This window comes from Ips typographus, linkage group LG2 (genome assembly GCF_016097725.1).
Source record: "Ips typographus isolate SLU linkage group LG2, UJ_Ityp_2.0, whole genome shotgun sequence".
NCBI lineage: Eukaryota > Metazoa > Arthropoda > Insecta > Coleoptera > Curculionidae > Ips > Ips typographus.
The window spans coordinates 20,899,234-20,914,156 of record NC_138423.1 but is presented as its reverse complement, the minus strand read 5'-3'; the positions used below and the strand labels follow the sequence as shown (position 1 = coordinate 20,914,156).

General features: G+C 32.9%; 1 protein-coding gene across 1 annotated transcript; it reads right to left on the bottom strand.

Moving 5' to 3' along the window:
- Window positions 1–10: 10 nt before the first annotated feature.
- Window positions 11–14,645, bottom strand: wit (kinase protein wishful thinking). Its single transcript, XM_081973376.1, has 10 exons — window positions 14,333–14,645; window positions 13,996–14,268; window positions 12,755–13,138; window positions 10,604–11,062; window positions 10,365–10,550; window positions 10,175–10,308; window positions 9,860–10,112; window positions 9,445–9,807; window positions 5,816–5,991; window positions 11–2,424 (listed from the first exon to the last, which is right to left on the bottom strand). The coding sequence occupies exons 2-10, from the start codon at window positions 14,255–14,257 to the stop codon at window positions 2,173–2,175; spliced, it is 2,469 nt and encodes an 822-aa protein (XP_081829502.1). The 5' UTR covers window positions 14,258–14,268; window positions 14,333–14,645; the 3' UTR covers window positions 11–2,172.
- Window positions 14,646–14,923: the final 278 nt, after the last annotated feature.

The following is a 14,923-nucleotide window of genomic DNA, read 5'->3' as shown; positions in this document are numbered from 1 at the left end:
AAAAAGGTAAGATTGTTAAATAGTTATATTACTAAAGTGACAATTGTTACAAAGCATTAGGTCTATGTAAAAAAATGGGTTTAAAACAACCCAGAACCTTTACAGCATTGTACTAGTGTAAACCAATCTTCAGAGACAAACAAACAAGTTATCTAACCGTTTTAATGAACAATATGGCACTGCTCGATTTTTCAAAACTAATTAAGAAATGCACTCAAATTGAACCTTTTAATATCACAAATTAAAGCATAGCGATCTTAACAAATCTTAGAATTAGGAATTATTCAATACTTTACTGCTACTGTTGCTAATCTCATATGCAGACCACCTATTATAGTTTAAAAAACATTTCCTTAATCTTAATAATCCACTGAGTATTTAATTAAATTCAATTTTGATAGTACGTTTTCGATTGCACTACTTCCTACTTTTTTTACATAATCTTGCCAATAAAACTAATTTAAAGTCACACTTTACCTTATCTAGTGGTTAATCTTTTTTTTAAGTAAATACCCTAACTAAAGCTACAAAACTTAAATTAGAGAAAATCATCACGGAGGCCTGACACTATAAAGGTTGAACGCAATTTATTTTTTTTTTAAATTAATACATTCTCAATTAATGCACCTTATACAGAACCAGGCCTAATTAAGTTTTTTTTGTTACAAGTCCTCTTACTCACTACGCTTTAGTTGTCCTAATCTAAGTTAATCGTGTACCGAGTTATAGTTTTTAAATAAAAATGTGATTTTCATTTTTCACAGCAGTGTGCTTATTTAATTTAATTTTATATAATACAGGGTGGTCCTGTTTTAAATGTCAATAATTCACTATTAAAAATGCTTCCCAAGGAAAATACAGTCCATAAATGTTCAGTTTAAAAAATCAGTTTCTTGTCATAACTGTCAGACTGCTGGAGCAATTTTAATCAAATTTAGAACAATTATATATGAAATTAATACCCATTATGTGATGTTAATGACGTTTGTCGAAACTGTCTCCAGTGGTGTGAATACAGAAAGATGGTTTTAGTTTTTCTGTCTTATTCTCTACGTCACTGGATATTTTTCAAAAATTTCAATTTTATTTTTACTTTACTTGTTCAATTTGACAAAATAAGTATCTCTTATAAAATTATCATTTGAAACTTTGTTTACAACCAACAACCCAACCATAAAAATTGTCTTAAAAACGGTGAAAATTAACTTAAGAAGCTTAAAAAATGTCTTTGTAGCCACTTTTCATAGTTTCCAGACAAATTGAAAGACTTTAGTTTTGAAAATTGACTTAGAAACCAGTAAATTTACTTTGAAACTGTGAAAATCGACTTAAGAGGCTTAAAAACTGTCTTTGTAGTCAGTCGTTATAGTTTTCAGATAAGTTGAAAAACTTTAGTAGTGAAAATTGACTTGTAGCCATAAAAACTACTTTATCTAGAGTTTTTGACAACAAATTCACACATTTCAACCTGAAAATTGACTTGGATACCAAAAAGTGACTCTGAACCAATTAAAAATCAAAAGCTTAAATTTAGCATTTGGAGTAAGTTTTCATAATTTGAAAATACATTTCAATATTTTAGTTCTTAAATACAGAATATTGACATTAGATTCATGAAAATTGTCTTTAAGACTAACTTTTCAGGTTTTTTACTTTGCTTTGTATTTTCTTAGAACTCCGGACTATTTTTAGGGCTTTAACACTGCTTTCAGCTTGGAAAATGGAGGTTTACCTTTACCAAATTTTTGACATAGCAGACTTAAAAAACTATTTTTTATTAAATTGACTTCTAGACGCTTCACTGTGCTTTAAGACTGAAAAATCGAATTTTAAACAATTTTTTATAGTCAAAGTTAAGTTTCAGACTCTTTATTGATGAAAGTAAACAATTTTTGCATTAAATGCTACGATATTAGTCTTAAACAAAATTGGTCCAACGGTTTGACAGTTGTAGCAAAAAAACAATTTTTAAAATTGTTCAGGATCTTTAAAATTGTGCATCTTCAGGAAAATGACATAATGCTTGTCAACTTATTTTTTGATGGGCTATCGATTGGTGAATTATTGACATTTAAAACTGGACCACCCTGTATATAAAATAGCATAACGCAACTGGCAGCAAAAGTAAAAACCACGTTTTCAATTAAAACTAAATTGAAATGAGTGACATAACTAAAAACTACTCACGCTGGCGCTGTTGTCACCGTTTATTTGTGTCGAAGCCACCTGGATGCCGGGCTCTAAATCGGGGGCGCTGCCCCACGATCCTTTGCACATCATTCGGTCGTCGTAGAGGGAAAAACGGGCCGAATTTTCGGACGCTTTTCCTCGCGTTTTTCGAACGGACGGCGGCACGTCGCCGGGGGTTTTTACTCGTTGTGTCGGGTCTTTCAGTCTTGATAGGTCCGTAATTGACGAGAAAACCTGAATGAAAATTAATAAAAATAAATAATGTTTACCTCCAAAGAGTATTGTTACATTATCAACGTCACATCTCTAAGAATTTCAGCTTCTACAGCCTTTTGCCAGGCGTCAACTAGCCTGTACAGTGTGAAAGCTCAAAATTGAATTATCAAAGTCACGTTACTTGTCTCTAACAATTTCATCTTTTACAACTGTCTAAATTTAATTTAGCAAATTTTCTTAGTTTAAACTATTATTTTATGGTCACGTGACCGATTTTGCCAGGTATCAACTGGCATTTACAATGTTGCAAGCTCTAAATTGCATTATCAACGTCACGTGACGTGTCTCTAACAATTTCATCTTCTACAACTGTCTAAATTTAATTTACCAAATTTTCAACGTTTAAACTACATTTTAAAAGGCACGTGACTTGTTTTTTGACAGGTGTCAACTGGTCTTTACTTCATTTGAAATTGCTTAAAAGCCTTTACAAAATTTCATTCAGCGTTGGAATGGATTTTCAGAGCGTTGATTATGGTGACCTCCAACACTTTGACCCGAATTCAGAATCACAATTGAGAATCTCCTCATCCTCACCGTACAAGCTCCTAAGTTTACCCTCACTTGAACATAAACTGAGGCCGTCCTTAATTACCAAATTCAAAATACATACGAGATGAGTCACTCAAGTAAGTTACTGTTAAGGAGCTAATGAATACAAATTTGCCCATTAAAAGTAGCGCAGATCTAGCAGATTTATGTAGAACTGTCCGTTTGATAAACAAACTGGCCTTCAAATTGACCGTTTTTACATAACCTCATTTATTTAAAACATTATCAGTTAGTGGGCTTTCACACCAAAGTAGCATGCGACCTACGACGTGCTGCCTGAAAGCAGGAAGCACGTCGCAAATTGCATCTTCCCGATTTACTTTCATACCAAAGTCGCATAACACCAAAGCGCGTCTTCTTTTATGACCAGGCATCTGTTGGGAAATAATACTAATTAGAATATTTTACCATGTCGTAGAAAGAATACACATTTATTGTATCTCAACTCAACATTTCAACATTTTTACCGGATAGAAAAGGCAGTATCCCAGACACTCGTTGATCTTAAAAAACCGTCAATGCAGATATAAGATATAAAATTATTGAAGAGTTGTTACTGTAGAAGAAGAAGTGGAATCGAAAAAAATCGGAAAATGAAACGTCATCATCTTCTATACAGGGTGGTCCAGTTTTAAGTGTCAATAATTCACCATTCAATAGCTAATCAAAAAATAAGTTGACTTGCATTATGTCATTTTTCTGAAAAACGTTTCCTAAGGAACTTACAGTCCTTCAAATTTCAATTTAAAAAATCGTTTTATAGTGTAAAACTGAACATTCAAGACTTGTGAGAGTCCAAATTTGTATTGAATAGTCTAAAAACTTGCTATTTACTACTAGGAATAGTCTTATAATTTGTTTTCTCAAACTGCCATCCTGGTCGAGTGTCTGAAACTGGATTTCAAGAACTAAAAACAGTCCGGAAATCAAGACAAAGATTGTATTGTGCATGAAACTCATTTTTTACTTCTAAAGATAATCTAAAAGTTAACTTGAAACAAGTCTAGAAGTAAATTAAATTTTCGAACTATTTCATTTCTAAAAATTAGTTCTTAAGACTAATATCGTAGCATTTGATACCAAATTTTTTCAGTCTTTAAAAGCACTAAAAACAGTCTGAATTTCTTAAAGATGCTACAATTTATTGCACCTATGATGAGTGTAGAAGTCAATTTAACACTGAAGAAGCTTGAAATAACATTCTCAAGACTGTGGACAGTGTACAAATTGGCTTTTAGACCTGATAAGTCAAAAACTTTGTAAAGATAGTCTTGAAACTCGATTTGAGGTACTGAAAACAGCCTTAAAGCACTAAAAACAATCTAGATTTTTAAGAAATACTCGAAAAGTCGATTGAATAGTGACAAAGCTTGGAATGCCATTTTAAGTGTTTTTAAGTTTGCTGTGTCAATAACTTGGTAAAGATAGTCTTGAAACTCGATTTTCCATGCTGAAAGCAGTTTTGAAACACTAAAAATTGTCCAGAATTCTGAGAAAATTAAAAGAAAAGTTAGTTTTCAAGACAATTTTCATGAATCTAATGTCAATGTCCTCTATCTAAGACTATTCTCAAAACTAAAATATTGAAATTTGTCTTAAAATTATGAAAACTTACTTCAAATGCAAATTTTAAGCTTCTGATGTTACTTTTCATTAGTTCATACTCACTTTTTGGTGTTGAAGTCAATTTTTAAGGTTTAAATGTATGAATTTGTAGTAAAAAATTCTAGAAAAAGTAGTTTTTTATGTCTACAAGTACAAATCAATTTTCAATATTAAAGTCTCTCAATTTGCATGAAAACTAGTTACAAACACAATTTTTAAGCTTCTGAAATCAATTTTTATCTTTTCTCAGTCAATTTTCCAAACTAAAGTCTTTCAGTTTGTCTGGAAACTATGAAAACTAGCTACGATTAAATTTTTTAAGCTTCTTAAGTGAATTTTCTGTTTCCAAGACAATTTTTAAGTTGGGTTGAGTTAGTTTTGGGTCTTTGAACTTCTCGTACAGGAAGTTTCAAATTAGAATTTTATAAGAGATAATTTCTTTTTCATCGTAAACAATGAAATTAAAAAAACACGTAATTTTTGAAAAATATCTAGAGACGTAGAAGATAAGGCAAAAACATTAAAACCATCTTCCTGTATCTAGGCTTCTAGAGAATTTTGGCAAACGTCATTCATAATGAGTATTAATTTCATAATGATGTTCCAAATTTGATCAAAATTGTTCCAACGGTTTGACAGTTATGACAAAAAACTGATTTTTTAAACAGAAATTTGAAGGACTGTATTTTCCTTAGGAATCATTTTTCAGGAAAATTACATAATGCATGTCAACTTATTTTTTAATTGGCTATGGATTGGTGAAATATTGACATTTAAAACTGGACCACCGTGTATAATCCAAAAATTCAAAAAAATCATCCATCCTATATTGTTTAAATTTATGGAAATTTTATTTAATTTTTGGGAAATATTTTATTCAAAATTATTACAAACTATTATACTTTACTTTATTAGACTATTTAGATCAATTAAAACGACAAAACAAAACCGAAATTACAGCAAAATACTAAAAGTGAGATACGGTTAAGGGACCTAACTAGCTACCGAGAATAGTCCTAGAATCCTGCTCAATTCTGACATTAGTTGAGGTGGTAAAGAGCATCTATTTCACAACTTCTTGTTTCTGAATATGAAATTTTAAGGTGAGAAGCAAAGGAGTAAAAGAAGAAGCTCCTCAATTGTGATTTTGAAATCGGGCCTTAATTAATAGAGTAAAGAAAGCTAGTCTTACCTCTGTAAATTGTTCTAGCGATCTCTGTCTAGACAAACTGTTCTTCCTTTTCAAAATCTGTACCACTCCAGTGTTATTAGTAAATTCCTGAGGTTTCGCTACAGACAGGCCTAGCGTGCAAGGTCTTTTTACTTCTGGTTCTGCTAACAAAGCTGTAGTGACGCCTTGCTGTCCACCTAATAACACAATACACATTTTTGAGTCAACTTTAAAGTAATTCAACCCCAGAAAGGTTTTAAAAAATAAAGAAAAAAAAATATAAGAAAATAATAAACGAATTGACAAATGATAATTATCACGAAAATAACAACATCCCTGAAGGGGACTTATTGACACTGGCGAATAAATTTAATAAATATTTTATGACGTGCTCAAATGGGTCATAGTTCAATACTTTCCAAAACAGATGTCCTGACTTTTCTGCAATTTTATCTATCTACTTACCTCCGATAACTACGAATGAAATACTCAAAATTGTGAAACAATTCAAAAATAAGAACAGCTCTGGTAAAGACGAGGTACCAATTTTCCTGCTAAAAAAATGTATAAATGAAATATGCTCCCCTCTGCAACATACAGGGTGTCTAAAAAGTCTGGAATATTGCAAATATCTCGAAAACTGCTGATTTTATTTTTCTCAAAATTTGCGTCTTGTTAAAGTAAATAACAGCGCATGACGGGAGGGTGAAATAAGGTTCGCAAGTATACATGGTCAGTCACAAAGTATAGCAACTTTCTTAATTCAAACCTAACACACTGTATATTACTTCAGATTTTAAGAGTACTTATAAAGGCCAATTCAACGATATACGATTTTTTTTTTTTTTTTGATTTTTTTTTTTTTTTGTACCTACCTACAGTGTGACCCATTTAGAATGGAAACACCCCTATAAAATTTTAGGTTATTAACCGATTTCAATGATTTTTTTTTTGAAATAATTAGGAATGAAATGTCTGTTACGGGAGAAAATTTTAAATATTTATTTCAGTTTTCAGGTCATATTACGATACTTTTTCTTGATAGAAAATGGAGAATTTTTATTAGCGATTTTTTTATTGAAAAAATTACTACGCCACTGGATCTATAGTGCTTTCAAATAGCTCTGACCAAAATTTTTTTTTTTTTTTGATTTTTTTTTTGATTTTTTTTTTTTTTTTTTTTTTTTTTTTTAGAAATTAATCATAATCATACATTACATAATCAAGTAATAATTAATAATAAACGAGTAAATAGTAACACCATTTCTATGGCAACAGTTGATGCAGGGTGTTCTTTTGTGACCGTTAGCTTAGAGGATTTTTGAATTTTAATTTGTCATAACTTTGTTACTAATGAATGGATTTTCATGAAATTTTGGTCACAGCTATTTGAAAGCACTATAGATCCAGTGGCGTAGTAATTTTTTCAATAAAAATTCTCCATTTTCTATCAAGAAAAAGTATCGTAATATGACCTGAAAACTGAAATAAAAATTTAAAATTTTCTCCCGTAATAGACATTTCATTCCTAATTATTTCAAAAAAAAAATCATTGAAATCGGTTAATAACCTAAAATTTTATAGGGGTGTTTCCATTCTAAATGGGTCACACTGTATAATAATCATAGGTGTAACAATGACAGCTAACGTCAATATAATGTTAAATTAATTGGCAAATTTTCGTTCTCTTACGGTCGCCATATCCCACCATACTTAAGATGTCAGTCTTTTCCTTCTCACTCAAAAACACCATTTTAAGTAATAGGAAAATTTGCCAATTAATTTAACATTATATTGACGTTTTGTTACACCTATCATTGTTATAGGTAGGTACAAAAAAAAAAAAAAAAAAAAAAATCGTATATCGTTGAATTGGCCTTTATGAGTACTCTTAAAATCTGAAGTAATATACAGTGTATTAGGTTTGAATTAAGAAAGTTGGTATACTTTGTGACTGACCCTGTATACTTGCAAACCTCATTTCACCCTCACGTCATGCGCTGTTATTTACTTTAACAAGACGCAAATTTTGAGAAAAATAAAATCAGCAGTTTTCGAGATATTTGCAATATTCCAGACTTTTTAGACACCCTGTATAATACACATGTCCATAAAAAATGGCTTATTTCCTGAAGATCTAAAACATTCCGTAGTTACCCCGATCTTTAAGAAAGGAAACAAAGAAATGGTATCAAACTACCGCCCTATCAGTGTCCAATCATCGTTTGCCAAAAAACCAAAATGCTGTATCTATTTAGCAATAATTTACTAAATAATTTTCAACATGGTTTTATGAAGGACACCGCACTTTATGAATTTATTGAACCTACAATGGAAGCTTTGGAAAGGGGCGAGAAGGTTTTTGGACTTTTTCTAGACCTCTCAAGGGCTTTTGATAGTTTGAACCACAGCATTATTCTAGAAAAGCTGAAAAAATACGGAATAGGAGGTGCTGGTTATTCTTGGCTAGAATCATATTTGATGCATAGAACGCAAAGTGTTAAGTTGTATGCTGACCAAGAGCAAGTCAAATCTAGCAAATTATGTATCGCGGAGTACCGCAGGGTAGCATTCTAGGTCCACTTTTATTCACAATATTTCTTAATCTTCCATTAAATGTTGTGTTCCAGAACGGTCGCCTGGTCAGTTATGCTGATGATACCAATTTGGTAATGCACGCAAAAACATTTGTTTCTCTTGAAGAACTTTGTATATACCATTTCGAGCACATAGAGAGGTGGTTTAGTCAGAACCATCTTACTGTAAATATGGATAAAACCCAGTGTATCATTTTCAAAACGAGTAATAATTTGGTGGAACTTCCAGAAAGCATAACTCTCAAAACTAACACTGTACCTATAAGTAATAATACCAAACTATTGGGGCTGCAGGTAGATGCTGGCCTGACGTACAGTTATCATGTCGACGGATTGAGCGCCAGGCTATCATCGGCATGCTATGCTTTAAGAATTTTAGCTAAACACTGTAGCTTAGACACATTAAGAATTGCTTATTATGGAACAGTGTATTCATTGCTTAAATTCAATATCATATTCTGGGGAAACAGCACTAACATAAGCTTGCTCTTCACTAACCAAAAAGTCGCACTAAGAATAATCACCAAGTCGCCACCGTTAACTACTTGTCGAAATGCATTTAGAAATAATGATTTTCTAACTTTGCCAACAATTTTTGAACACATATTGTTTTTAAACCGAAATCCAAATTTATTTGAACGTTTCTTAGTCAATCACTCACACAACACAAGAGGCAGTCAGAATCAGTACAACCTTCCCCAACACAAGTTAACTTTAACTGAAAAACAGTGTACATATTTTTCGATAAAATGCTTTAATTCTTTACCTAGAAAGCTTCGAGAAACGCAAGGTTTGGGTAAGTTTAAAAAGGATTTGTTTAATCTTCTCGTTTTCATCGAACCTTACAATTTTGAGGAGTTCTTTTAAAAAGTGCAACGTTCTTAGCAATAAGTTAAATATGTATACATCTATCCACTGATACTAGATACTTTTTTCTTATTTGAATTAGTAATTAATTATTTGTTTTAAATAAAAGCTGTTATCTATCTATCTATAGATAATACTATTTAGAAAAAGGAAATACACAAAATAACTCCAACGAACTGAACCTACCTACTCCATTGACGATTTTGCTCTTCAAACGAACCTGTGTCTCTTTCTGAGCATTTCGGTTGTCCGACGACGATCGGCTGCCGTACAAAAATTTTTTAAAACTGCTCCATTTAAATTTTTTATGTCGGCCCGAGTCCAAAGCGGGACCCTGTGGGATGTTTTGTTGCTTCGGCATGCCGTAGACCGGGTTCTGCACGTACGGTATTGGATTTGCTCGATTGCTCACAGACTGGTGGCTTATAAACTCGTTGGTCAAGAGATTCTGAGTTTCGGAAGACGAGTTGCAGTGTTTCGATGATTTGTCGATCAGCAGACTATCGCTCGAACCTGTTAGTAGGTTTCTTTCCATGCAGGGATTTCTCCCTACAATTTATTATGAAAATTTGTTCTTAAATTTTTATAATAATGAACCTACCTTGATGAGGTTGTAAGGGCATTACGCAGGCAGCAAACTGGTTGGAGTTTTTGCAGAACTCTTCAGTTGTAGGCGATAACAGGGTTTCTATAGTTCCGGCTGACATATCGACGGTATTGTCGTGCAGGTGGTTGTTGTTGATTAACGTTGGACTGGCCGGAGGATGCATGGCAAGTATAGCGCGACCTTTCATGTTGGGCAAATCTAGAAAGCGTTCTACCACGCAAAGCGCTGTTAAACGAGCCTCAGCGTCCTAAAACATTTGGTTGAATGTCGTAAAATTTTCAGTTTGTTCAGAGAATGACAAAAACTGACCTGGTCCCAACAGTCTTCAGCAGTCTCACACAATAATCTAGCCGCGGCCGTATCTTTCCACGATACTGGCCACAGCGGTCTCATTTTGCGTCGACTCACTAAATTCTGCATTTGTTCTAAGGTGGGATTCTCCCCTATAACCGCACAACAATATAACGCATAACCTTAAAAAATACAAAATTAATCTAACCAGTATCTTTATAGAATGGAGGCATATAGGCCTGTGGTTCTAACTTCTGCATGTCAGTGCACCTCGTGCCCAGTTCCCATAAAACCAGCCCTAAAGCGTACACGTCCGTTTGCTTAAGAGCGCTTTCGCAGTCTCTTAAATTAACTGCGCCTTCGAGCACTTCAGGTGACATGTACCTTAAAGTCCCTAAACAGCAATAATTAACTTGGGGAAGGGTTGCCCGATCAACTAAACCTCACCAGCCTCACTTAGAGCTTTGCTCTCAGCGCTACGAGGTATTATAGCCAATCCCAGATCGCAAATACAACAAGACAGATCGCTTCTCACCAAAATATTTTTGGAGTTCAAGTCACGATGAGTGACGCAAGGTTTACCCAAGTCGCTATGCAAGTGCGAAAGTCCCTTGGCTATGTCCAAACTCATTTTACTTAAAGTAGGCAAGTCTAGAGTGTGCATTTTCAAGTATTCTTGCAGGCTCTGCTGTTCGATGTTGAGCAGCAGGGCGTATTCAGCGTGTCCCAACACTCGGGCGTATTCACCACCTCCGAAACATTTCAAAATGCACGGGTGATCGCCCACTACTTTGTAGATTTCGTATTCGTTGAAAAAACAGTTTCTGTAGTGACTCGGGAAGATTTTGACGGCTACTTCCTGTTCCTCTATCATTCCACGCCAAACGGAACCGTACTTCCCTTGTCCTGTTATGTTATATTACAAATTAGTTAACAAAACTTATACAAGTGTATGTATGTTTATTTTCCAGTTTTTTTGCTTAAATATAAAATTAGAAAACTCCCACTAGATAATGAAATTACAGTGCTAAGTTCGCAGAAAAATAAAAAGGAGAACCTACCAGACACAGACCGGAAGGCATTTCATAGGATTTTGAGGCATCTACTGTATATTTCAAAATGTTTTGCGATATTTTAAGGAGTACATTGTAGTACACAAAGCAGTAAATATAACAAAATTGACCGCACACGTAATTTATTATTATGGTAAAATCTTTGTTACATGATGTTAAGTTGAAACAATATTCATTACAAATTGTTATAATAATTTACTAATTTTTCAACATTTAAACTTAATTTTTAAGGTGTTTTTGACAGGTTTCAACTGGACTTTACAGGGTTGCAAGCTCTAAAAATGCATAATCAAAATCATGTGATGTGTCTCTTACAATTTCAGCTTTTAGAACTGTCTAAAATAGTTTAAATTTAATTTCCCAAGTTCTTAAAGTTTAAACTAAATTTTAACGGTCACGTGATTAATTTTGATAGATGTCAACTGGCCTTTACAGTGTTGCAAGCTCAAAAATTGAATTATCCAAGTCACGTGACGTGTACATTGCAATTTAAGTTTTTACAACTGTCCAAATTTTATTTATCAATTTTCCAAAGTTTAAACTGCGTTTTGGAGGTCACGTGACTGTTTTTGACAATGTCAACTAGTCTTTACAGTGTTGCAAGCTCAAAAATTGAATTATCAAAATCACGTGACGTAGTTCTTACAATTTTACCAGTGTCTAAATTTAAAGTACTATATATTTAATTTTTCAACAGTTTCTCTTAAATGATAGTTGTTTTTATTTGACACGTGCTAACTTGGTAACTATGACAGTTAGAAGATACGTTTAAACTTCAAAATATAACCTGTAATTTCAGACAACCGTACAAAAAATAATTTAATTATATTATATTAAATATTTTGTCACCTGACCTTAGAAAATCAATTTTAAGCTTTTGGATCTTCAAAATTTGGAAAAGCAATCAGGTAACCTGAGGAATCATTTTTTTTTTAAATCATTAATCCTTATGACATTTTGACAAGGGTCAAAGGTATTTTGATATTAATAGTACTGCCTGTACTGTACTAAGAGACTTCTAAAAATGATTGAAAGCTCTAGGGCGTACAATTATTGTTTCCACTATAGAAACCTAGACATAAACAAACATTACAAAACCATTGGCGCATAATATTAATTTAATATTTTACTGAATAAAAACAAAATTGATAAGTCTCAGACAGACAAACATTTCAAAACTTTGCAAAAACAACCAAATTTGAACTTTGCAAACTGTTTGTTATCTTTCAGGCCTGACTTTTCTGAACTTGACTGTATTGGAACTGGTGATAAAGGTCAGTAGACAGATAAATCATTTATAATTCGCCAATATGTGATTATAATTATGTAAGTAATTGGCAAACAAACAGTAAATAAAGTTTTAATCAAAATAAGTGCCTGTTAAGATTTTATTTAATGAATAATTTTTAAATGGTTGTCTCCTATGGATTCCTAGTTGTTAGGTTACAAATAGGAAAAATGTTCATTCACCAATCAAATAGAATTTGAATCTCAGACCAGCAATTACTCTAAAAAACACACTTACCAACAATATTAACCAGCTTCAATTTGTCCAAACTATAATCAGGAGGTGGTGGTAAGGGATGATGATGTCCATCTTCAAGATCGCCCTTTTTATGCGGTTTTTTCCAAAAATAGAGCGCCACACTGAGCAGCAGCACCATCGCAATGAATATCACCCCTAAAGCTGTCCAGAGAATGATGCTAAGACTGTGATCATTTTTTGGAACAGGTGTGGAAATTTCATTTGACTTATTTGAGGGCACGTACACGTCGATAAAATTTTGGTTGCATTTGTCCTTTGCACAACAACAAAACTTTGTGTTCAACTTGGCCTGAGGTGGTGGAGTGTTGGCCAGACAGGCTGATTTGTCACATTCGTTTGGACGGCTTGGTTGTGCCCAACAACCTTAAATTTGAGAGTTGTACAGAATAAGTTTTTATTCAACCAGAAACAAAATAAACAGAAATTTACTTTCAGCCATTTTAATTATTATGAACAACTAGAAGTGACAGCATTTGAAGCACAGATAATCTTCACACATAATAAATAATATTTCTTAAATTAAACATATTTAAAATAGATAAACTTGCACAAATGCACTGATTGACTTGTAATTATTTTAGTTCTTTTTAAATTTTAAGTAAAATTACCATTTTTTTACCAAAAAAAATAGTGTTGAAATTTAAAGCCATTCTGTATACTGTACTGACACTTAAACAATAATTCTCATATGATTGATATGACAATTTTTATACTTTCTGTTTAAAGAACGATAAGGAAGTGTTGTTGACAGTCTCACTTTCCAGACTCACACTGTAAGTATAAATAAAAATATCTAAAAAAAAACATTACAGACTATATCTAGGTACAGTTTAAATGAAAATACTAATTTAAGAATTGATCAGATATAGATTCCATCAACTTGTTGTTGCAGCAAACATATTAAAAATATAATTTAATTTAGCACTGCACAATTGAATAAAACAACCATTTGCCATTAAGTGGTTTATGAAATCTATTAAGAAAACATACTCTGATGGTCATTTAAGCCTTTTCAGGCAACATCTGGCTTCTGCAAGTTAACTTTCAATGAATTGCTTTTAGTGGTGGCAGGATTTCAATTTAACACACTTGAAAATAAGTAGCTCTCATATTACCATACTAAAGATAGTATTAAGTGATTTGTATAGTTTACTCTTGAGATGTTACATTACACTCTCTGACTCTACTTAATGATATTAGGTAGAGTAAATTACACTTACCTTGTCCCATAAGAATAGATTCGTTTTTGGCATCTAATTGCCAAAAAGTGTAGCAATAACTACTGACACATTTTTTAAAAACTTGCTTAGGAACAGTGGTTGCTGAAGGTTCAATGACATCTACTTCTAGTACATCCTCATCAACATGTTCTACAGAACCCTGATAAAATGCACAAATTATATGGCTTGAATTTTGAGCTGCTTGAATAGACAACATTAGAAGCATCAAAGATGAGATGCATAAAATCGCAGGATTTGCCATTGTGAATGAAACTGAAATAAGGTCAATAAGGACATTATGGATAAAAGTTGTAAATTTGTAAAATTAAACACTTACTTTTTTATTCTTCTTAGGGTTTTGGTCAATATTACAATCACTTATCATAAACCATAATTAAAGCCACTAAAGGTAGCACAAAACACGCTAAACTAATCACTACTAAATTGGTGTATCTTCAAGAAGATATAAACTTATAAACAACATAATATTACGTTGAGTATTTGCGCACGAAAGAAACGACACAGACTTCGATAGACCGCCAGACAGTCGCCAGGCTCTCCACACTACTCCACAGCCGTGACGCTAAATTTATAAGAAAAAAAAATACTAAAAAAAATTTTCTTACAGAATGGGAAATGGCATAAACAATTTATTTACCAAACGAATAAATCAGCTGTCAAACTCTGCTACTGTCACTGTCATTTTATTCTTCTTCTTTTTCTTATAACTGGGCGCAGTTTAAGCAAATACCAATGAATAAAAAAATATAGCGGGAAGGAGCAATAGCAATCAAAGATGGGGACAAAATCGTTCAGTATGGCGGCCGTAAACTGTCAGAAAATCGCGGCAATTTGATTGGCCCGATACGCGGCGGTGCGGCGGTAGGCAACCGAGCGATGGCGTGACATGCGGGGTTCTTAGCGAGTC